General features: G+C 37.8%; 1 protein-coding gene across 1 annotated transcript in view; it reads right to left on the bottom strand.

Moving 5' to 3' along the window:
* THBS4 (thrombospondin 4) overlaps positions 1-23,059 on the bottom strand; it is a 36,621-nt gene extending 13,562 nt beyond the window's left edge. The window contains exons 1-12 of the mRNA XM_070935845.1: positions 23,026-23,059; positions 13,397-13,644; positions 11,885-11,990; positions 10,364-10,446; positions 9,505-9,556; positions 8,954-9,126; positions 7,913-8,050; positions 5,533-5,610; positions 3,984-4,136; positions 3,190-3,294; positions 2,838-2,945; positions 1,269-1,428 (exon numbers count right to left, since the gene is read on the bottom strand). Coding sequence (XP_070791946.1) covers positions 1,269-1,428; positions 2,838-2,945; positions 3,190-3,294; positions 3,984-4,136; positions 5,533-5,610; positions 7,913-8,050; positions 8,954-9,126; positions 9,505-9,556; positions 10,364-10,446; positions 11,885-11,990; positions 13,397-13,644; positions 23,026-23,044 — 1,423 coding nt within the window. The 5' untranslated portion in view covers positions 23,045-23,059. The remainder of the gene's footprint in view (positions 1-1,268; positions 1,429-2,837; positions 2,946-3,189; positions 3,295-3,983; positions 4,137-5,532; positions 5,611-7,912; positions 8,051-8,953; positions 9,127-9,504; positions 9,557-10,363; positions 10,447-11,884; positions 11,991-13,396; positions 13,645-23,025) is intronic.
* Positions 23,060-26,016: the final 2,957 nt, after the last annotated feature.

The raw sequence follows: 26,016 nt of genomic DNA, 5'->3' as shown, positions 1-26,016 counted from the left end.
CCAGATGAAGGTGGTGTATCCTGGCCCTACTCAGTTTTTGTTACCATCCTTAGGAAAGGCCAAATGGACATGGGTTTTATGTCATCCTAGAACATAAAGCTTCCATTGTTGGTACTGGATGCAATGGAAATTCCCCCAATGGATCAAAGGTGGGTTCTACTTACCTTTACTACCGGTTTGCAACGGGGCTGCGTGCGCATGAGCGAAGCACATGCACGTACTCTTCTGTGGATGTGCAGAAGTGTTCTGATGATGTTGGGGTCGGTGGGCGGAGCCTCCCACCGGAGCCTCCCACCGGTTTTACTACCGGTTCTATAGAACTGGTGCGAATCGGGGGCAACCCACCACTGCAATGGATCCTCATAGCCATAATCACCACCTACTCTTCAAGCAGGAATTAAGAATCTAGGTCTCCCAGGTTGTGCATGGCTTGTGTGAGAGAGTAGCATTCTATCCATGCTTCATATGTCAAAGTATATGCCTCATACAAAATATATCATAAAATACATAATAAATACTTAAAATATAAGACAGCATAAAAATAAAAATCAATAAAACACATTGCCTACAAACATATATTTCTGGGAAGATATTTCAGAGGTCACAGGATAATTTAGGATGCACTTTCTGAAGCATAAATAAGGAGCATCAACCAGAAATCTGATGCCAAAAATCCCCTGCTGCACATTGACACTGTTTCCAGACATCTGTTCAAGATCAAGAAATAGGGAAATAGAAACATGATGGGGTTTAGGTGAAGGTGTGCTGGAAGAGAGTTTGAATCCAAAGCCTTGCCAACCCTCAATCATGGCTCCAGCCCAAGGGATGAGGTGAAGGCGATTGAACAGGAATACTTGCAAGCACCAGGAAGAAATTGTTTTTTGTTAGTTAAATGAGTATCCTAGAAAAAAAAGGATCTGTCATCTGTGCACCTTCAGTTTTGTGCTGCTGCTCTGTCACAGGCAAGATTTTATAAATTTCAGTGCCTCCAATATCAGAGCAAAGAATGAACGTAGATGGGTCTGCCTGATTTTCAATCTAAGGCTGTGTTCCCATCTCCTGCCCATGATGTGGCAATGAGGTCACTGCCTATCTGACTCAAAAGTAGCTTTCTGATAAACTGATATGAGAAAACAGGTCTGAAATACTTGAAAGCATATACAGTTGCCTAAGTGTGATTGTTGATATGCAAACTACAAAGCCCTAAAAGCTACATGTAATTGCCTACATGATTTTTCAATATGTCTCAGAAATGAAGATTGACTCACCATCTCCATCTATATCTTCATCACAGGCATCTCCTTTGCCATCTCCATCAGTGTCCCGCTGGTCATTGTTTAATACCATGCGACAGTTATCACAAATATCACCAAAGATATCTTGATCACTATTCTTCTGGTTAACATTAGGAGCCAAGACACAGTTGTCCTGAAATAGAGAGTTAGATAAATCTTTCTTAGAAGTTTAGCCTTAGACACTGCTTTGTACAAGGTTTTACTCTCTCCCCTCTCCCACCTAATCTCTGTATGAAGCCACTGATCGAGGTCATCTAATGGCCAGGATTGGGTATCATCAGTCTTTGCTCCAGGACAACCAAATGTTGTTAAATGAAGGAATTGCTAAGTAAAATGTTGACTTGCTTGTGATCTTACGTCAGCTTTCCTTTGTTTTCAGGCCTGTGAAAGTTGCAATTCCAAATGCAATTCAATGTGCTGATTGTCACCTTTAAAGCCTTCATGAGACAGGGCCAGATTATTTAGAGGACTGTCTAACTCCAATTCTTTTTGCCCCCCCCCCCCATGAAGTCTAATAGGAAGGATATACTCTGGGTCCCCTTGATTAAACAATCTAATCTAATGGGACCTAGGATGGATTCGTTGTCACTGCCCTTTCAGGTGGCCCTGTCAGGTGGCACTAAAACCTGGTGGTTCTTTGCATCCTGTAAAGATTTGCAAATATGCAAACATATTTATGCTCACTGCAGCCTCCTATCTGAATGGGTAAGAAAATAACCAAATCATCTGCATCAACTTTGAGTATATTTGGGAGACAGAATATTGGTCATCTGAATACAAAAATTATACAAACAGATGAATGGATGAGAGAAACACACTAAAAGATGCCACGTTTGTAAGCATCCAGTAGAGCTATGATACCATGCAAATGCTGTGAATTATAAATTTTTGTGATTGATGAATATTGCATCATTTGTACAACGATACAATAAAGTATGTGACATCACTTGTCCCTCTTGGCCTTCCTGTGTCAGAGTTTCTCCTTTGTTTGAGAAAACAAGGCTAAATATCAAGAACATTACCTGTTACCCAGAGCACAGACAGCTGCAGAAACCTTTACAATTACTGGAAAGACAAATCTAACACATGTAAATCCTTCCCAACTTATAGCCACTGAAGTTTTTGCATAGTGTTAACAGTAAAAGGATAGGCTTACTCACTTTCTTTAGTCAGATTCTTGTGGCCCAATTTTTGTAGTTGAGGTACCCCACAAAATAAAAAGTAACATTTAGTTTTAAAAAGACATCGTGATTTCAGAGTAAAAATGTTCTTTTCAAACTTCTTTTTTTTATTGCAACTTTGGGAAAACAAAATGCTCCCCCATCCCCAATTATTCTTACCATGTTTACTAGCTGACATGGTCTATTTATACTATTGCATAAAATGTATTTTTAATCTCTAGATGTGCCAAAAATGCTGGTACAATGATGGTGAAAAAATCAATATAGAGGTAGAGTAATTTTTTTATACAGTTTTTATACTAGTCGAGACTAGTAGCAGTATTGCTTAATTATAGAAAACACACCAACTCCTAACCAGTACCTGATCATTAGGAATACCATCCCCATCTGCATCATCATCACAGGCATCTCCCACACCATCTCCATCAGCATCTTCTTGTCCAGAGTTTGGAACGAACATGCAGTTGTCCTACAAAGTAAACACAATAGAGCATCTTTTTCCAACTAGTGCCATCAGATGAGATGGATTGCAGTGTTGGTAATCACCAACTAGCATCAATAGAAGGGATACATATTGTATTTCACTATACTTGTAGGACACAATAGTTTTTCAGTTCTCTTTTTTTCCAGCAGTTCTTTGATAAAATTTTGAAACATGAAACAAACATGAAACATACTCATCTTGTCACTCAGGCCTCTGTCAAACTGCTAACCTTTTTGCAGCTGTCAGCCGAGCACGGAAGTTTTTCATCTGGATAGCCATCAATATCTATATCTTTTCCACACAGAAAGCCATCACCAGCCCAGCCAATGCCACACTGTGAGCAAAAGTATTACATAATGAAAGCAACATTGGAGATGTCTTTGTGGGCACAGTCCTTCCTATTCTTTCTTTTTCAACTGAAATTCAAAAAGAATTTGATTCCTGTCCTTGTATATCAGCCTTCGCTTTCTAATGTCTTCTGAATGAGTTTTTAGGCCCTGGAATTTCCACATGCATAGCCAATGAATTTCAGGAGCTATATTCCCATAATATCTAAGTATACTAAATTGGGCAAGCCTGCAGTATGTCATAATAGTATCAAATTTAGAACATATTCTAGACCTTCTTTACACATGCATACTACAGCTTTTTCAGTTCTGAGTTGCTTAAAATGAGATATGTCTGCAACTTCCAAAATTCTTAGGCAGGGTGAGATGATGACTGATTATATGGCTAACATTCTGCAGTCCCAACACATCCAAAAGCTATTAAATTGGGAAAGGTAGGCACACTAAGAAACTTTTTAAAAATGTATTAATGTAGAAATATTTTTGTAAAAATTCCAAACAAAACATGGATACAAATTTGCTTCCAAAATACTACTATAGCATATTTTAAAAATAAATTATAAAATATGATTTTTCATGTATGTTTTTCTTTTTCTTGCTTTTCTCTTCTTCTTAATCGCTGCTCTAGAGTAAGTTTTATATATATTAAATAATAATGGGAAGAGCACGGACTTACAACACACAAGATGTCCCCTTGTCTTATTTCTGAACAATGGGCATGGATGCTGCAAGGGTTCAAAACACGATTTCTACAGCTTCGTTCAGCCCTGCATCCTCTGACTTGGTCTCCAGTAAATCCTGGCTTGCAAGCACCACAGTGGTAAGAACCCTTGAGAAAAACACATAAATCCATAAACTAAACATTGCAACTAAAACAACCAGGGACTAAAAACAACCACTACTTAGGTAAGTGGTTCCATTGCTGACTTGCTATATTTTCTAATGCTCAGTTGGAATCTGTCTTCCTCTATCTTAAAATCATTAATTTGTTATCCAGTCCACCCTTATTAACTTGCTACTCAGAATTTCACAGTTTCTTTGTTGAAATCCATATATATTAGATCTACAGTTTATCAAAGAAGATCTAACAACAAAAATGAGGTTACATTGGGAAGACTTGCTCTTTGCCAAATCCATGCTGACTTCTAATTATTGAATTGAGTTCAAGATATTTAACAGGTCAGATTTATTTTATGATCTGCTTTGGGGTTTTGCGAACATTTTGTCAGACTAAGTGTTCTATAGTTCCTTGGATTTTCCTTTTACACCTTTTTGAAGATTAGGTTCAATTTTTGTTCTTCAGTCATTTGGCATTTTACCCATTTATCTAAGAAGTCTTAAAGATAATCCTTATACATTTAATTAAACCGGTGTTTCTCAACCTTGGCAAGTTTAAGATGGGTGGGCTTCAACTCCCAGAATTCCTCAGCCAGCCATGTTGCCAAGGTTGAGAAACACTGAGTTAAACTATCAGCAACTTCTTTTGATATCTTGTAATTTGCAGCAACTGCAGAAAGCCATTATGAAGTAAAATGATACTATATACCACCCAGAGTCCCTCCTTGAGGGAGATAGGTGATCTAGAAATGCAAAATATAAATAAATATGTCTATAAATAAATGTATACATTCGTTTCACGATGGAAGTCCCAGCCTTACATACTATACAGGCTTTCCAACATTTTTGTCATGATGTACATGTCATCATTTAACACTTCTCCCCACTCACAAACAAATGTCCATGTCTTGGATGCAATTCATCTAGCCTTGGAGATCAAAACTTATTCAAAGTAAGGAAGCAGTTTGTGTCATGCTTCCATTAATATCAAACTTCCATGTTTTTATCATTTTAGCCATTAATTAGTAATAAGTCAAGGATATAAGAGCCATGGTGGCACAGTGGTGAGAATGCAGTATTGCAAACTAATTCTACCAAATGCCAGCAGTTCGATTCTCACTGGCTCAAGGTTGACTCGGCCTTCCATCCTTCTGAGGTGGGTACAATGAGGAGCCAGATTGTTAGGGGCAATATGCTAACTCTGTAAACCGCTTAGAAAGGGCTGTGAAGCACTTTGAAACGGTATATAAGTGCTATTGCTATTGCGATAATTAATATGCCTGTGCCTTTTTCTATTCACTGCAAAAAAATCATCAGCAAGATAACTTTACTGTTATTTCTGAAATCTAAAGAATGAGTAAATTCAGACAATTGTAAGTAATACTTACTATGGTGTTTATGCACTGGGAGTTTGGGACACAACCTCCATTTGCTATACGCTGACATTCATCTATGTCCAAGCAAGCCTAATATAATAATTTTAAAAAAGCAAGTTGACTCTAACAGATCCTCTATTTAAGAATAAAATGTTTACAGCAAGGAATATATATTTTAAAATATAGAAAAAGGAATATTTTTAAAGAATTATATTATTAAATCATAATTGAGTTTTAATGTAGAAGAAAAAGGCAAATCATTCTACTGCAGCAGGTGTATTGAGACAATATAACTGAATACATATTTCAGAGAATGGATATATTGGATTGGGAGATACAAGAGAGGAAATTTAGCTATTAAACTAACTAGGGAACAAATGTAATCTGTTATTGCAAATAAGCAAAACATTTCACACGTAACTCACATTAAGTCTATATTTGCTCTTTGTAGAGAAGTCTTTATTTTGAGCTGCTTTATCTTGTAGTTAAAAATTATAGGCATTTATTTTCTTAATTTTAAAAAATTATAAGATCATTTTTTTAAAAACCCAATCAAATAAATCAATGTAAGCTCCCAAGATAATGAGTGAACTTTTGAGATTTTTAGAACTCATCATGAGGCAGGACAATAAACAAAGCAAAACCCAGAGTACAAAAAGAAGGAAGAAAAGTTTAAATCACAACGTTTCCATTTTGTTATAATCTGATCACAGAACATCAGAGAAAGTTGCAGGTCTAGAAAAAAAAAAGGAGCAACTTGAAACTTCAGAGACACCAGCAGACCTCAAATCTCTTTTTTGAAGCACTCACAGCCTTTTCTGGTCATAAATGCTGAATGGTCATGAATGCAAGCCTTTGAAGTGAGAAGCAGATGAAAATTAAATTAAAGGTAGTTCTTGACTTACAACCACAATTGGGATCAGAATCTCGGTTGTAGAGTGAAACAGTCCTAAAGCAAGATGCCCATGTGACTGCTCCGAAATCCCAGCATTCCCATTGTAGCATTAAGCAATCTTACAACTGGACAGAATCCCAGGTAAAGACCGGGGGGTGCCTCAGAGGAAGTGGGGAGAACCTGTGAAGCTTCACTCAAGAAAGGGCAAGGGTATAATGTGTCATAATAGTATCATATTTCAACAAAGCTAACTGTGAAGCACCTAAGGATATGAATGTTGGGCCAGACACAAAACAATGATAAAATAAATGTTAAATGTTACAAAGCCCTTGGAGGCCTTAAAATAAGTGGGCCATCAATTGAAATAAATACTGTAACCCAGTGATGGCTAACTTTTTCTGGACCGAGTGCCCAAAGTGCATGGGTGTGTGCGCGAATGTGTGCGCCCAAACCCCCAAAATGCAATGCGTGCATGGTGTTGTGGCCCCGCCCTCTGAGCCTAACTCATCGGAGGAAGAAGGCTCCGAACATGAGGGAGAGGAGTCAGCCAGGCCTCCCTCTCCAGGCCCCTCCCCTCTGGCACTGTCTCAGGTGCCGGCCGAGGGAGAGGAGATTAGCCAGGAGCCAGGTGTCTCTGATGAGAGCGAGGAAGAAGAGCCGTTGTTCCTGGATGCACGCCAACGAAGGCGTGATAAACGGTTGCAGCAGTTAAGGAGGCGTGCTAGGGATTAGAACTGAGTCACTGGACCACACCCCCAGAGACTATATAAGAGAGGGTGGTGGCTGGTAAAACTCCGTGACGAACAAAAACGAACTCTGGCTAGTCACTTGAACAACGTCTGAAGCTGCCGAAGGGATATTGTTTTGCTGGACTATTTGCAATGCGTATGTAATTTTATGTTATCTGTTGCAGTAAAGCTCTTGGCAGATGGTGCTTATATTGTTGCCAAGTTTGAGATAACGACCTGTGTGCGTGCCAAGTACTTTCTTAACCCTCGGCTGGCTGTGTTTGTGTGTGTGTGTAGACGGGGACAGATCACATGGCCCCCATGCTTGTGCCTCGTCCCCACGCATGTACGTGCAGCCCCCTGCATGCGCCCCACCCCCATGCATACATGTGCAGCTCCCCCTGCAGCCCCCCCCCCACATGTGTGTGCGGTCCCATGCATGCACTTTGCCCCCCCGTGCATGTGCGGAAGAGACCCAAAGACCAACTGGCTGGCAGGAGACATACGTGCAGGCACAGTGGAGCTGAACTGTGGCGACGGCTTGCGTGCCATCAGAGAGGGCCCTGTGTGCCCTCTCTGATGAGCCATCACGCTTGTAACCTATTAATACTATAAACTATATTTTGCTGTATATACAGAAATGATGCAGGCATTTGTACAGTGATTATTAATTGGATCTTGAAGAAAGATTAGTTCAGCTATATGAAGCAAAATATTGATAGGATCTAGACTGCACTTGGTTGCAAAGAACAATAATGAGATGACAAACCTGTTTGTTGTTTTTGGCAAAGTTTATTCCCATTCCTTGGATGATCTGCCCAATATATCCTGGTGGGCAGGCTTCACATCTGAAACCTGGAGCCATGTTCACACATTGCACTCCTGCAAAGCATGGTTTATATTGGCACTGAAAGACAAAGTTCCAGTTTTTACTACATGCTAATTATAAGGCATCCAGCCAACTAAGTTAAACGTGCAGATATTTGTTAGATGCTCTATTTGACTCACATTCTGAATCCCTAATTCTAATGTTAGAATTAAAAAAGAGCCCCACAATTTTTATTTTTATTTTTTTTTTTTGAAATATGGGTGCTCTAGACATTGAGAAATTATCCTTAGCCAAAGAATAAGATTGCTTGGATTGCATTGATCTTCAGTACTGCATGTTTTTGTCTATGCAGGACCAATCATGCCATTAGGTAAAGGGACACACCTGTATGTAATCCTCGACTTTTTGAAGTTATAGTACAAAGGACCCATTACAATCTGCATTCGAGGTACAATCTGACAGCCAGGCTCCCCTGTGGTCATATTACTGTGATTTATTATGTTTTTGCCAGAAAGTGGTATCTACTTCTAGCTACCAGAAGTAAAAAAAAATCCCATAGCAAACAATGAGTTCATTTAACAACCACTGTGTTTGTTTAATGACCAGAGCATTCACTTTACAACCATCAAATTTGCTTAAAAATCACCACATAAAAGACAAAAAGTTCATGCGCTGTCACATGGTGACTCACTTAACCATTATCATGATTTAAATTGTGGATTCAATTACAGCAGTAAGTTGAGGACTATCTGTATCATAGGGAACAAATGCAAAAAGGCAGATGAAGTAATTCTCCTCTGTTTTTCTCCCTCACAGATACCCAGATGCTTGCAACTTTTAAACTCACCTGCTGCCTTTGGGTGTGCTAGAAAACCTGATTCTCTTCTAAGTTAGCTTCAGCTTCTGGTCTTCATCTATATCTTGGATAGCAAAATACTGTACCTCAGGCTAGCCCTGAAAAGCACTCAAAGAATAACTCACCTCATCAATATCTCTGCAAATAATTCCATCTCCAGTGAAGCCTTCAGGACAAGGACCACACTGGTACCCATCTGTTGTGTCTGTGCAGTGTACCCCCGGGAAACAAGTATCGGCTTCACACTTGGGTTTCGGGGGAAGTGGGGAAGGAGTGGGAAAATTTCCGATTCCCAATCCTATGATGATAAAGTATAGCATTTTAAATCAAGTAAATCTTGAGAGAGCCAATGAGAATATCCCTCAGTAAGTGAGCAGGTCATTTCTCCTACTGAATCAGAGTAGTTCATTTCTGCAATTATTATGTGAACAGCAGCATGCATAACACAATTACTGAGTTAGCATGCTTAGGGTGAGGCTATTAAATTAATTGCTATAGTAATCAATTAAGGCTATGTGCATAATTCCACCATTATTTAAGGAAGCCCCATAAAAATCAATCATTTCATGCCATCTAACTATATACTTAGCAGCTAAGCATAACAACAGGTTTCTTGTGATTTAATTGTAAAGTTTATAAAAATCCTACTTAAACCCAGGAGATCAAAAGGACCTACCACATGCCTGGCATTCAGCTATGGTATTCCTCAGAAATGCTGTCTCCTTAACCTTAGTTGAACAAATAAAATGTATTAAATAGAGCCATCTACCTCAAATTCTTCTGACTTCATTACTTTTTGTCCATAAAAGGCACATTATACAATTAATGCTATAACATAGCTTAGGTTTGCAAATCATCAGTATGAGATTGATACTAGCATAATTATTCATGCTGAACTTATGCCAAGTCTGTTCCAAGTAAACAGCTGCCCTTTCATATTTTAGCTCTCTGATGAATTTAGAAGTACATAGAGTACATAGAGTAGCTAACACTTAAGTCTAAGCTTTGAAATGTACATCTCTCAAACCAAAGTATTAATTTAAAATTTACATATGATCATTTTCATGAATGTTACCTTTATTGCAAGTAATCAGCTTGATTGCTGAATTAAAATTGTGCACCAGCAACTAAATCTAGTGGAAATCTAGATTCTTAGTCAGGTGATCAGTCAGTTCAATACCTTTGGAGTGGGGCCTTAACTATGACACACATTTCTTGCATCATTTTCTTGCTCTCAGCCTAAATAGTCCTAGTGTTCATAATTTTGGCAGGTCTAAAAGTGTTTGCATGAATGGGCTCTTTGCTGATAAATAATGTAATAAAATTAGACACATCTTCCTATTCTGAAACATCATTTTCAATTTTGGGAACAGAAATCCAGCAAATGAAAGAAGAACTAAGAACTAAATTGAAGAAGATTAAACTATCTTTTTGGCATATGAACACAATCAGTTCCTTTCCTAAAATAATATTATCGTATATACAGTATTTCTTAGAGCAAAACAAAGAAGCTGTAACAGAAAGCTCAGAAATACCTGCTGTCTGAGGAGATCTTTCACTTCAACTAGTACCTGGTTCATTTGCAACATGTGACTTAATAATTGCCTGTTAAAGTCACCTGTAGAGACATGTATGACAATCAAGCAACTAACAGAAAATACAGTAAGATCAGAAATGTTAGCAATACGAGCAGTGATACAGTCCTTTCAAACACTAAGTATATCATATAGTTGAATTTGAGTGAAATTCTCATTTAACCATAAGATACTTAGGCATTCCAATTTACAGGGAACTATTCTTTATTGGAAAGATATTCCAACCCAAGCATGGTTTAAAAATAAAGCAAGGGGAGCATCTCACTGTGGTTTGGGAGCCAAAAGACTCCAACTCCCTCAGGCCATGATTGTTGAATGCTGGCAGCAGTTTCCCTTCATTCATTCATTCATTCATTACAATGGCCACCCAGTTTAGAAGACTGGGCAGCTTATAAAATTCAAAATTCAAATACACAATTAAAAGAGATTAAAACATTTAAAAAAACATTAAAACAAAACATGACAGCTTGAATTAAAAACAACCACAACAATACAAGCACAAGAGTCCCACAAATACATTAATTCTTGATCTGGGAGCAAAGCCAAGTATTATGGGCTTCCCAGAACCGCTGGCAAGAAACCCCTGTCTGTGTCTCAGGGTGGGGAGGGGACTGTTTCAGGGCCGAGGCTGAAAAAAAGAAGGCATATTTCCTTGCTACCACAAGATGACAACATTTAATAGAGGGGACCCAGAGCACATCTACTCCATCCAAATGTACCAGGTGGAAATTGGAAATTGGAAATAGGCATCCCTCAGATTAAAAAAGAAAGACAGCCCCCTAAATTTCCCCAACCAAGCCCCACCCATATGTTTCATTATGGCCCTACCCCCTTGGCAGTACTCAACTATTAACCACATGCTAAGGACCATCCTAATGTTGCCCATCCCTGAAATAAAAGGAAAGGAGAGCAGAAAGCTGTGACTTTTCCAAGATCTAGAGAACAAGAGTAGTAAGAGTAGAAACTGGGGGACTGTGAGTTTTAATCCCATTTTTGGCATGAAAACTGGCTGGGTGACTTTGGGCCAGTCATTGACTTTCAGCCCAACCCACCTCACAGAGTCATTGCTGGGTAGGATATAAATAAATAAATAAATAATATAATTTTACTCTACATATTTATCATTAATTTCAATTGATACACTAAATATACTAATCTTACACGTCCATATTCTTTTAGATTTCATTTGCCAACGAAATTGTTAAAATTATTTTTGGCTGTTAAGACTTGCTAAGTCAAGAAATATTAGGAAACATGTCCACCAAGCAAATATATTTCTAAGAACATGAACATCTAATGTTAAAGAACTCCTTGAGTGATCCTGCTGCTCTGGAAGTGCATTCAGCATATGGTGAGCAGATGGCTTGGAGTCCCAGATAAAAATACAGCTGTATGAAGGTGTTAAATAACAGTTTCATGTAGAGTTGTTTAATTTATTTACAATCAAGATATCAACCTTACCTGAATACTGAACTGGTGGCTCTGTCTGTGGGAGAAAACAGTCTTGGAGAGTTTCCACTTGGGACAAGGACCCCCTCACAATCAGCTTCAAGTCATCTAAAGTCTCCTGGACAATAAAAAATAGGGGGCCAAGGAAAGATGGTTCTATTGACTTCATTTTATTGTTTTGATTTATACCTTGATTTTCTGACTATTGACATGCAGGGAAAACAGGCACTGAATATATATGAAGCAGCCAAACCTTTCCTTTAGAAATATATTAGAGCTACATGGATATAGTTTCACCAATAAAATAATTCCATGGCTAGAGAAAAACTTCCAGCCCAGAAGAAGTTTAGCAACTTCATGAATAGGTCATTTTTTTCATGTAATCTCCATAGGGTATGGGAGAATAATATAGCTGTTGTTTTTGCCTCTCATGCAGCCAGCATATGTCTGTGTTCTATTCTGCATGCTGTGTGCATATGTTCTTCTCCTTTGAAAAGGGAACAGGAAAGAAGCAAGCAATGCAGCAGAGCTCTTTCAGTTATGAGGGGGACTGGACCTTGCAAAGACCTCACTCAAGTATTATGCCAAGGGAGTTGACCTGGTGGATTCCCTCTTCTTGCCTGCACACTCTTCCCATCCCATCCCATCTGTGGTGAGCACATGGCCAGAACAGATGCTGTCAACAGGTGATCAGAACAGATGCTGTCAATACAGAAACAAGGCAAAATACAGGTAGACCTCGACTTACGACCACAATTGAGCCCAAAATTTCTGTGGCTAAACAAGACAACTGTTGCATGGATTTTGCCCCATTTTACAACCTTTCCTGCCCCAGTTGTTAAGTGAATCATTGGAGCTGTTAAGTGAGTAACAGCTCACAGGTAGTGAGTCTGTTGTTAAGTGAATCTGGCTTTGCTTGTCAGAAGGCAACAAAAGGTGATCACATGATCCCAGGACACTGCAACCGTCATAAATACATGCCCAGTGCCCAAATTTTGATCTTGTGATCATGGGGATGCTTCAACAGTCGTAAGTATGAAATAAAAGTTATAAGTCACTTTTTCACTACTATTGTAGCCTTGAAAGGTCACTAAATGAATAGTTGTAACTCAAGGACTACCTGTACTGCACAAAGGATAGGCCACGTTTTGGGCTTAGAATCTGAACTGTTCTCCTTTATTTGGGATGAAAGGGCACTATGGGCTGCAAAGGACATGGCAGCAATGCAGTGATTTCACTGGAGGATGGGGCTGAAATTCTGATCCCCTATTTAATGTTGGGGGAGCTGATAATGTTTCTTTTAAAGCAAACGAAGCATGCTAAGATAGAGAAGGCTTCACACATCTTTGTTTTATTACAATAAAAACTCTGAAAATCATACTACTAAAAATTGCCATTTTGCTACCAGATTTCAGCGATGAATTTTGGGAGATTCCAGGCGTGCAAATATGGATCAGGAGTACATTAGCTCCTGGGCCATAAGCCGTTCCATCACAAACATTTTTCCCCTCCTTCAGTACTCACCTGTGATTTCTTCTGGAGTGTTCTTAATTCTATGGATTCTGAGCTTTGCAGCAGTTCCGAAAAGATTTTAGGCAAAATTTGAACAGAATCCACCTGCATACAGTCCACATACAATTCAGCTTTACTGTTGCCATGCTGCACTCCACTTAACCGAAGGAGGACTGTATGGCGCTTTCCATCAGCCAAAGGCACATTGGGGAAGATCACAGCATTTAATTTCCCATCGTTCCTCAAATATCTCAGAGAAACTAACAGCAAATAATATTATTGGAAAATATGAATACAATAAAATTCACAACATATAGTAGAAATTATCAGTCTGTTTGAGAAGGTGAAAATAAAATTATAGCAACTCTTTGCCTACACAGCTGTTCTTAAGTGAAAATACTCTTTTGTAGCAATACAGTCCTCTACTTGACTTTACAGCTGTATCTATATCTACATTTATATCATATGGTATTATGGTCACTTTCCAGGTGGACTACAGTAATATGCTGTACATGGGGCTGTCTTTAAAGATACCCAGAAGCTTCAGCTGGTACAGAATATGGTGGCACGGTCCTCTAGAATGCGGTACATGAGTTACACAGGTTTGTGCCAGTTTGCTTCCACATCCAATTCAAGGTGCTGATTCTGATCTTTAAATCCCTTCATAGCATGGCCCTGGGTGTAGGACAGAGGCTGGCCGGGCTGGGGAAAGAGTCAAATAGGGACTTAGTCTAGAATCCCTACATGGGCAATTGGAGGGTCCTCTTGTGCCCATGTAGGGATTCTAGACTAAGCCCCTGTTTGACTCCTCCTCCTGGCTCAGCTAGCCTATCACCTACAGTGGGTTATTTGAAGGTCTGCCTCTTCAGGTATAGTAAGAGTTATGTTGTGGGTTCTGCCTACTAAGGAGTTACATTTGACAGGACCCAGGAGATAAGCCTTTTTTGATGTGGCACTCTCCCTATAGAACATTATCCCCCCCACAAGTGAGATTGACCCAATCTTTGTTGACTTTCCTAGGTTCCTTAAACCCAATTATATCAACAGGCCCGGAGTCACAAAAGAACAGTGAACTGATGCGGCATCATTGTTGAGAATGTCTTGACACTCTTTCTTAGCATTTTGATAATAATATTATCTTTTATACTTTTTATGCTTTTAAAATTATTTTTATGGTCTGTTGTCATGTGAGATGGATAGCTACATAAATATGATAAATAAATACCTAGTTGTATATTCCTTTGTACATTATCCATATGGATGAATGGACAGATGATAACCTAAATATCACATGGAATGCAGCTTTCTTCCAATCTAATGCCCTTCTATGAGATAATCCAATATAGAGGATCTTAGTTAGGAAAAGCTGACCTAAGTCTGGTTCATATACCATAGTAAACTATAACTATAGTACATTTTATTTGCTAAACTGGAATGAGTTTCTGCAGCACCAAAGAAACCACTTTTTTCTTAACACAAGCTTATTTAGAAACTAGTACTTTCTTAGATATTGCTAAAGAAACAGTAGTGTAACCTTGTAGCCAGATTATTGGACTTGAATCTGAAGTCAAAGAGTCACTGGATAGTCTTGGACTTGGCCACAAATCTAATTTCTATTTCCTAACTAGCTCTACAGAAATAGAAGTAGAACATGATTTGCTTAAGATATTTTACTGCTTGGCAAAGAACATTCAGATAAACCTGTCCCTTGTCCATGCTAAGTACATAATACTATATTAATCCATTTTTCCATTTTCATCTTAGTCCACATGCAGCTCCTTAGGATCAAACTAAATATGATATGAGAAATAATACATCTAATCTGCACTTTATTCCTCAAAACTAAGGTTAATTCTGAATATACAAAGTATCATATAATTTTCATCAAAGAAGATAAAATAAATATATTGAACTTCACTTATTTTTATTTTTTAAATGAACAAAACAAAATAAAAAGCCACGATGGCAAGATGGAAAGCATAAGAAAGAAAGAAAGAAAGAAAGAAAGAAAGAAAGAAAGAAAGAAAGAAAGAAAGAAAGAAAGAAAGGAGGGAGGGAGGGAGGGAGGGAGGGAGGGAGGGAGGGAGGGAGGAAGGAAGGAAGGAAGGAAGGAAGGAAGGAAGGAAGGAAGGAAGGAAGGAAGGAAGGAAATGACCTCAGGACTATCTTAAGCAGAGATAAAGTTTTGAGTAAAACTGTCCTCAGCTTTCTTGGACTTCAGATTCTTTATGCCCTTTTGAGGTATGATGTGGCTACAAGGCTGGGTGGGAAGAAACGTACAGAAGAAACTGTTTTCTCACTCACTGCATTGCAACTTTAGCTAGATGAACAAATGCTGGCCTTTGAATCTGGCAGGTCTCCTGCATATGTAAGATCTGGAGCAGAACTATACAGAAAGTCAGTGAGCAAGAAAAAACAGAAGAAGGTAGAAGAGCCCAGAGTTGGCAAAGGACCAAGAGACTGGAAAGCCTGAAGGCAGCAAGATTGGATGGAAGATCAAGGCACATCTGAGGGGGAGGAATCTTGTTTTTGGAGAGAGCTGGAGGGAAATGCTGTCTAGGACCAAAGGCATAATTATATTTAAAACATCTGTGTTTCTGTCCCCTTGTGCTACAAAAAAAAAGTTTGAATTACTGGTGCCAATAGACAATGAAGTTGTTTTCAATGTGGGGAACCCAAAAGTCCCTGTTCTGTTTCTGAGAAACAGTGTCATTTGTACAAAATGTAAGATACCAGAGATCTCATCAAATAGTTGAATGGGTTTCAAAGCATTGTGTTTAACTGAAGTCACATCATTTATAACAATTTTTAAAGGTAAGCCATTTTGTCTCAAAGAGAAGCTACAGATGGTGGTGATATTGAACGGATGCGGAAGCATCTGAAAATATTGCTGCCTACCCAAAAGGGAGCCTTTCAATTCCCAGATGCTTCGGTAATTATTTGCTTAGTTTCTAGCAAATACGTTTTTATTGTTTTAACCCAGTCAGTTTTTATGATCTAAAGAAAATGAAGAACTTTAAGACAAACTGCATTTCTCAACCAATTAGATGTTTAACCTATCCCACTTAAATCAATGTATTTTTAATAATGTTCAAAATCTGTTGTATTTTGAATGTAACACCTCTAAAGAACAAATATATCACTATGACAATAAAGATACAGTCCATGATGTTACCCTTAATGACCACAGTAGATAACGTACCCTATCCCAATCTTAGGGTTATACGGGTGAATTCTGTATCAATATGAGGGCATTATCCACATTCAGCTTCATTAATCCATAATGCAGCTATAGGTAAAGATAAAGGGTTCCCCTGTCCAGTCATGTCCAACTCTAGAGGGTGATGCTCATTTTTATTTTTATTTTTTAGCCAAGGGAGCCATTGTGTCTAAAGACACTTCAATGGTCATGTGACCAGCATGACTATATGCTGAGGTGGATGGAATGCTGTTACCTCCTCACTGAAGTGGTACCTATTTATCTACTTGCATCTGCATGCTTTCAAAATGCTAGGTGGACAGGAGCCAGGGCAAGAAACGGGAGGTCACCTTATCAAGCAGCACTCATGTCTGAAACCTGGGCTGTCAGCTTTCCAGCGACAAGTTCAGTGTCTTTAACCGCAATACAGGTGTAACAGTAATCAATTCCCTAACTATTGTTGTTCCTTTTATTAGTCAAATGAGCAATGAATCACTGACAGTGTTATTGCATAATTACTTTGTCTCATAAACATTACGAAAGATAAGTATTGCATCTGCCACTTGTATTTATTTATTTATTTTTATTTATTAAATTTATATGCTTCCTATCAGTTTGAGGCAACCTTGGCAGCTATAGGTTTTTGCGTACCCCCACTTCTTTTTTATTTGCAAATAAAATGTATCAAGGTAGAAAAGATTGATGAACTATACAATTTTGATTGGTAGCATTCAGAGCTAACAATCTCAAAATATGAAGTTTCTAGAATATGTTTTTAACTGTTAATAACCTATAATTATTTGCGTAAAGCAGCACAATTCCAAGATTATTTATAGAAAAATATTTTTTTTATATTTTGACACTATCTACACCACCTTTGTCATGCTTACATAATTTGATACAGTTTAAAGCACTTTGTAAACTATATAAATTCCATAAAAATATCAATGATATAACAGAGATACAGTTGGAACATTGTAAAGACATTACCTAAAAATTATTAAACTAAGAAAACTAATTCAAAAAGGAATAAAAATTGCCAATATGAAAAGAGCAAATATACATTTATAAAAATCTGTTCTGCACTGTTATTTCTTCGTCCTTTCATGATTAACTAGATCTTTTCCCTAAATCAATAGTCCGAAAGAACTAGTTGTCAGATTATATTGCTAATTGTTTTTATGTATTACTATTTTCTTTTTAAATATTTTTGTTATGGATTTTTTGTAATAATTTATCTATTTTTTATTCTAATTAAAAATTAAATTAAAAGCAAATGCTAATTTAGTTTCAAGCATGCTCTCCTCATTAGTTCTTTGACCTTGACCTCTGAGAAGTTGTTCCTTTTTGGATCAAACAGGCATCTCTCATGATCAGATATCTGAATTTTAACTATGTTATGGTTGTATGACTAGTTTGATAATAGGCAAGATGTGTAATCTTGCAAACAAGATGACAGAATAATTAAAAAATTATTAGTTACCAATGCATCTATTTCAAAGCAGCTATAAAATCATTTAATAAGCAAACATCCCTTAACATCCTCACTACCACTTTTAGATCAACTGAGGATTCAAAAGACTTTTCCAAGATAGTCTCATATAGAGTTAATTACAATAATCCAATCTAGAAAGATTTATATGGTTGATAGGATATTGAAGGAGAAGGGATGTCAAAAAAATAACGTCAAGATAATGGCTACAGCTGCATGATCAAAGCCGTTTCTTTTACATGTGAAATGCCCAGGGCTTTGATCATAGATATGGTTACAACACACTCTAAATATAATGAATAAACACTTCCCATAATTCAGTTGAGGAATGATGTTACTTGGTTTAGGTAATGAAACAAAGAAAACAACCAAGTTCAGAGAGCACCAAGGGCCCCTCATTTCAACCCTGAGCTACAAATATTCTCCTTTATTGGTAAAATGCATCTCTCTCTGTGCACAAATGGCCAAGACTTTGTGTTGAGGTTCATTGATTCTACTTTGAGAAGGACTGCCATTCTGATCAAAGAAGGACATCAAAGAAGCTTTTCTCCAATATTAAGATAGATCAAAAGCAAAGGTAGATCAAAAGGTGTTTTCACTGAATCCTGGTTATATCCCATGGTCTGAGGATTTACAGTAAAACAGGAATATTCCCAGTTTTTTGGTTCTTCTTTGTTCTGTGGTTATAAGAGACCATGATTTCCCAAGAGATTCTATAAATGTTTTCACAGATTTTAGAAGCAGGTGTTGCATTTTCAACCCTCCCTGAAACCAGACCACATCGTATCTGTGTCTGATCAAAGCTAGGAAACTGGAAAATGTGAAGGCATATAAATGATGTGGGAAATATTCGGAGGGTGGTGAGGGGCACAAACAAATTAGAAGATGTGAAACAGGAGAGGGAGTGAAAGAGGAGCAAAAAAGACTAAACAAGAGCGACCAAAAGAGAAAGAAACTGTGAGGAAATGGAGTGAAGTGGGCCGGAAGATACAAGTGTCGTTCAAGCTAGAAAAAGAACCAGAAAGAAGAAAAATCTCAAATGAGCTAATAGAATGGGAAATTCATAGAGAAAGAGACAAGAAAGTGAGCCAGGAAAGCTGTAGATCAAAGGACTCCAAGAAATGCTTTCAGGATATATAGAGAGAAGCAGGAGTCAGTTTCAAGGCTGGAGGAAAATAAGCTTAGAAAGCAAATTATACTGCCAAAGCAATTGCTGGAAGAAAAAATGGGAGTACAGGAAACATTTCACTGGAAAGCCTTAGACACAATAGAAAAAGACCGGGGGGGGGGGGTTGGAAATGTGTTCCTCCAATCACATCCTTATGAGGAAAACTGAAAGGATACCACTGAAAAATCCAGCCAGAACTAAAAATGTTATTCTAATTGATTATTAGCTTATCAAAATAAACTAACTACAGAGAAAAATGAAGAGAGTGGCAAAACAGGGGAGGAAAAAGGGAAGAGGGAAAGTATAGAGGGAAAGGGGGAAAAGAAAGACAAGTATTGACTTTAGCACAGTAGATTAAGATATTAATATACAGCCTCAACAATTTATTGTTACATAGTAATATACTGTATATTAGTCATTCCTATAATAACAAACGTATCTAATCAACAAAACCCAAGATTTTCATTTTTTTTCCACTTCAAGCACAATGTCCAGAAGCAGTTTCCAATTGGGAACAAAGTTAGTTGTATTCTTTTCTTTGATGAAGGCAATCAATTTAGCCACCTCTGCTCATTCCATCAGTTTCTTCAGCCAGTCATTGTGGGAATTAAAGTATCTTTCCATTTTTGTGCATAAAACATTCTTGCTGCTGTCAGCATTTTTAACAAGAAAGTTCCAAATTTAAAAATGTTGTTCTATAACTAAATCCCAGCAACTAAGGTGGAAAAGGATATTTAAGTTCCAAAAGTAGCCTGGTGCCTAAATAAAACAAGTCTACATGCAATTGTAAAAAGACAGTTATGAAGGCTATAAATGATACAACCAAATGATGTCTAATCTGGCCTTTTTACTTTAATGCCTTTAGTCCAGTGGTCCCCAACCTTTTTGGCATCAAGGACCGGTTTTGTGAAAGACAACTTTTCCATGGACTTGGGGTGGTTTTGGTTTTGCTTGCTCACTGGTAACCTTCAGCAGTGCAGCCAGGTTCCGAACAGGCCCGGGGGTTTTGGTAGCCCTGCTTTAGTCCATAGCTACTATGTTGTCCCTCCCAATGGAAATGAATATCATGCTATAGATGTGTTCTCATATCTTTCAAACAATGAGTAGGTCACCTGAGTGGCAACAACTTTTCATTTTTCTGAAGTAGTTGGTTTTTTTCATTATCTCCATTGAATAAAATAGATCCAAATGGCTGTCATGAAGTTTATTTTATATATTTTGTTTGCTTAATTTAATTTGGCTAAAATAAACATTTTCTTATCACATTTTTTTAAAGCAAAAGTCAGAACAGGACTAATTCGAAACATTTAAATGGTACCTTCCATACCACTCTAAAATTCCAGTTTTTGAGTCATATGTTCTTATTTTGAAGAAACAGCACACTAATAATCCACACAATTCACACACCAATTCTTTATTCCATCACAGACATGCCTATAATTCTGTTTCATACCAAAACACCCACATATACCCATTCAACACACAAAGCTCTTAATCCCAAAATTCTTTTTCTCCTTTAAATTTACTATTTCTAATATGGTAAAATTGCAGGGGCTGGTTACAAAACGCAAGCAAAAAAAATCTGTTCTTTAGTCTTATATGATATATGTCCAACTCATCAAAGCAAGCATCATCCTAGTGAAGGCATTATCTCCTGTTGAGAGAAAGGGCCTTTTAAAAAATGGTGCTTCATACTTGCATTTTTGTTTGTATTCAAAGGAATAGGATAGGATTAACATACTAAGTTAATTGCATCTAATCCTCAGTGAAGATTTCTGATCAAGGCATGTTTTCTTGAATGAGGCTTACTTCTGAATATGTGGACACATAAAAGAGCACTGAATATACATCTCAACAATCATTCTTTAAAAATTAAGAAATCTATTAAATGTTGTGGGATGGATTTAAGTGCAATTAAATGGAGTAGTCGGCTTGGTTACAATATTAATTAAAAAGTTGATGCACATTCCTCATTCACTTTTCCTCTGGATAACAATTTTCATTTGTTCATGTTGTCCATTCAAAAATTTCCATACTGCAATATAGACTCATACAAGAAATTACTTATTCACAAAACACACAATTAACCTGTGGAATTAGTTATCATAGAATGTGATGACTTGGATGGCTTTAAAAGGGAAGGAGACTGAGTCTACTTAGGGTTATTAATCTTGATTTGGTGCTACATCTGGTCAGTGGTGGGCTCTAACAGGTTTAACAACCGGTTCGGTGGGCATGCGGTTTGCACGTGCACTTTGAGCGTGCACGTGCCTAATGCGCTTGCACGCAGTGTTCAAAATATAGCAATTTGAAGCTCAGCTGCTTACCTTCTAAGGCAGCCCCGGTAAGTAGAACAGCGAAGGCATGGAAATTAGCTGTGCTGCGTGAATCAGCTGAGCCAGAAAGAAGGAAATATAGGACAGGATAGGGTGGGGGCAGGTGGGCGGGGCCAGGTGATCATCGGAACTACCAGTCGGCCTGAACTGGTCCGAACCGGCAGCAGCCTACCACTGCATCTGGTGGTAGCGTGCCTTCAAATGCCAATTATAGGAAACAGTGGGATAGAAGGGGTATGTCTCCATCTCCTGTTTGCAAGCAACCTGGTAGATTCAGATTGACAAAAAACTGCTAGGCGGAGATAGGCCTTGTTTGATCCAGTCGAGGTGTACTTATATTTCAGATCTGGGCCATAGCTCTAAAATTCAGCTTAACCAAGCATCCCCTTGCTCTGTTGTCTGATTGTAGAAAGCATCTGCACTTGGAATATTTAACTTTCTCAATCAGAGCTAAACTCAGGGATCAACTATATCATTTTCTTTTCTTTCATATGCAGAATTCAGCATGTGCGCTATCCATCAAATTCTTCAGTAATTTGAAACAGGATTTTTCAAGGGAAAATAAGAAAATGGTTTTACTCTTTTTCTGTATTTAATTTTAACTGTTTCTATATAATTGCTTTTATGTTTCCATTTTTATTGCATTGTAAGTGGTTCAGTGTCACTCTGGATAGTGAGATGGGCAGCATATAAATTTAATAAATAAATAATTAAATGGGGGGGACTCATTTAGCTACTTGTTTGGGATATCTTGTTAGCAAAGAGAAGGAATGAACAGTGATTAAGATTGTGTAAATATAGAAACAAGATTTTGCCATAAACTAATACATTTCCTTGAAAGTAAAAAACAACAAATACCATAGTGAACAATTCAACAAAATAAAAAATAATTGTGTTCAGACTCCTTGTTTCTTAACTTAGCTCTGTTAAAATTTCTTTAGCAGCATTGTAGTAACCCCTATTTATACCACTATTCAAGAAGAACGTCATCACATTTGAAAAATGTTAAGAAAAGCTCTAAGGAACTAACAAAATGAACCAGACATCAGATAACAAAATTATTTTCTTTTATTTTTCTCAGTCTACTTTGGGAATGAAACACTTGTTTTTCCTCCCTTTTTTCCCAGGTCTGAGATGCTGACATATCAATAATGAAGAACAAAAAAAAATTCTCAGAATTAATGTTGGCCTAATTACTGTTTCAATCTCTGTTTAAATGAGCAGGGTCCCAGAATCAAAGTAAGGAGAAGATTGAAAAGATTAGAAAAACTTTGTCCACAGAACATCTGTATCTAATTGCATTAATTGATTCTACAAAAGCCACCCAGAACCCTATGAGTCTTCTTGCCAGAAAACTTGCTAAGCAATATCCTACATTTGTAGAATGGATCTCAAATAGTTAGCAGATATAAAGTACATAAAATGTTTTCATTGTGTACAACTTACCTTTATTTACTCGCCCCATTACTATGAACTCAAAATATTTTTTGTTTTCATTGGAAGAGTATAACCCAAATATAAGGGCTGTACTTTTTGGTTGTAGTCTGAATGTTGAGAGCACATATATTTCATTGACAGTAGGGTCAGCCAATGCCTGCTGTAAGTAGGTCTTTACTAGTTTCTGGTTGGGTATTGAGAGGAGATCCAATACTATAAAGAGAGAAAAAGGAAGTTAAATAGTTGGTGATAACAATTTCCAAAAAGAACCTCCATGTGACTCATGAAAAAAGGGCTTACGTGCAATTGTAGTGTCATTTCAACTTATTTCACACATAGTTGCACATGGCCACCCATGATTCACAATTAAACTTTTAAGACCTCAATGCCACATTTTACATTTAAATGGCATCCTGGCAACTCATCTCCAAAAACAAATGTTTTTGGAAATCTAGAAAAAAATAAATTTGATTAGATTACATTTAAATGCAAATAAAATAGTTAAAGATGACTACCTTCTAGTTATATATTTAATATTAAATTTATATATTTAATTTTTTCTCCTTTCCCACTAAACATAATTAGATTACAACATTTGGAAAAAGATTTGTACTTTTGATTTAATGCACATAGGAAATCTCAATGGATCATGCCTAAATTTATTTCAAACTGTTCTTCTTTCAAAAATAAATTCCATTGGCTTTTATTAAGCAACATGAGAACATTTTAACTATTCAATATATCTTTCAAAAAACCTCATCAGTAAGAGGACTCTGGTCATTGTCCCTCAACGGGAATCATCAGATTTCACCCTAAGCTGACTTTATAAGTCTTCCTCCACTTGGTGACTATATGTTTATCTTTACAGAATACAGTTCTCCAAAAAAGTACCCTTTCTTTTTAACGTAGTTAAAAATGAAGAGCTAGGGGAAGAAATGAGGACTTGGAATTGCCCTTCAACTTCTTCAGCAGCAGACTGAGTAGACTCATAAATTATTTGATCACAGTCTTGCCCACTAACAGGAAACATATTAGATTTCAAGTTATGTTATAGTACTTTAAAGCATAAACAAATCTCTATCCGTTTTTGCCATTCAATCTTTTTTTTCCAATATGTTTCCTCTTTTTAGATGATGTCTAGAAGAAGAAGTGAGAAGTTTTCCAGCAGACTCAAGATTCTATATAATTTTTGACACTGGAAATACCTATTTTCTTTAGTGGCCTTTTAGAAATACGAAATTGATTTTGTTGAGCCCTATTGGGTTTTGTTCCTCTTTTTATTTCTACTTTTTACCTCTTTATTCTATTTGATTTTCATTGCTCTGTAGTTCTAGCTAAGTGAGATCTTATTATTTTCTTTTTGTTTTGTTTTATTTAATAACAGATGGCAGGGTATGATTTTGAATAAACAAATCAATTTGGGATAAACAAAATTCTTTACATTTACCCAGAACAAGATCACATTGTGATTAACAAGAGTATTCCTTAGTTAACAAATAATTATTTTTCTAACACTGCTTTACACATCAAACTTACATGGGATTAAGTCCCATTGTCAGTTTTGGCATAGGATATGGTCTTTCACAGGACTGTCTAATAACAAATTTTTAAATTCTTTTTCTTACCTAAACAAAACACATTTATACTAATAGCATTCAAATGAGAGATCCTTGGCACAAGCTAGAAATCTTTAAAATATAATGTTGTTAATATTGTTGGCTATTAACAAGAGAGGAAGATGCAGAGACTGAACAAAGACAAACAAGTGTGTATGTCTATCTCAAAGTGCCTATGGCAAAGTGTGGCAATCGATGCCCAAGGGACAGAGATCCACAAACCTATGGAAATGATTATTTACAATTTTTTTTAAAAGAGAAATTTCTTTTTTAAAAAAACTCATGTAAGAGAAAAGCTGAGGGAGTATCAAAATCTGAACTCGAAAAACAGATTTCTGGTAACAACACAATTTGAATCCCCCTTTTCCAAGGTGTACTACTTAAAAACAGCATCTTTGGCACTGGTGATCTCTAAATTAGGATTCTTCCACAGTTCCGCAGAACAGAGAGAAAGGAAGGAAAATTATTTAGATACTTTTTTGAGGATCCTGTAGCTGTCATGTATTGCCCATCAAACTGCCTGCTCAGCAGGAACTCGGGAGACCAACCTGGACATAACTTCCTGACCTACTCTGGCTCATCCCTCTCTCTTCCAAAGTGCAGCTGCAGGAACGAGGGGCAAAACCCGAAAAGGCTCCCCCCCTCCCCGCCTATCCCCTCATCCCTCAAGTCTTCAAGAGGGACCGCCGTACCTTGAGGGACGGGCTGAGCGCGAAAAGCGGGAGAAAAGTGCAGCAGAGTCTGCAGCAGAAGAAGGAAAGGACCTGTCCGCTGACTCCTCATCCCGCCCACAGCCCGCTTGCCGGCTCAGTTGCTTCTGCTCTCCTCCAGGCTCCGCTGGTCTCTCTGCCTGTACACGTGCGCGGAATGGGGAGGCGAAGCGGCCGGTTCCCCCTTAAGAAAAGGGGAAGCTACCTGATGCCAGGCCCCTCCCTCCCCCCGCCCCCTCCCCCACTCCAGCAAGAGCTGGAGAATCGATTTAGGAAAAGGGGCGATCGAAAGGGAGCGAACTGGGCTCCAGTGACCAAATCGTGCGCTTCCGCCGCCAACTACTATTGGAGGAATCTCCAGGCGGGATCTGGAAACTCAAACCTCGGGATCATCAATATGTGCGAATCAAATGAGGGATAAAAACTGCCCCTAATTTTAGCACGTGTATAATAGAGCAGTGGTGAAATCCAAATTTTTTTACTACCGGTTCTGTGGGCGTGGCTTGGTGGGCGTGGCAGGGGAAGGATACTGCAAAATCTCCATTCCCATCCCACTCCAGGGAAGGATACTGCAAAATCTCCATTCCCACCCCTCTCTGGGGCCAGCCAGAGATGGCATTTGCCGGTTCTCCGAACTACTCAAAATTTCTGCTACGGGTTCTCCAGAATCTGTC

Source organism: Pituophis catenifer, unplaced genomic scaffold (assembly GCF_029215685.1).
Source record: "Pituophis catenifer annectens isolate HBS135680 unplaced genomic scaffold, rPitCat1.0.hap2 SCAF_2, whole genome shotgun sequence".
In the NCBI taxonomy this organism is placed as follows: domain Eukaryota; kingdom Metazoa; phylum Chordata; class Lepidosauria; order Squamata; family Colubridae; genus Pituophis; species Pituophis catenifer.
The sequence above is the reverse complement of the archived record's forward strand: the minus strand, read 5'-3'. Positions and strand labels throughout refer to the sequence as shown.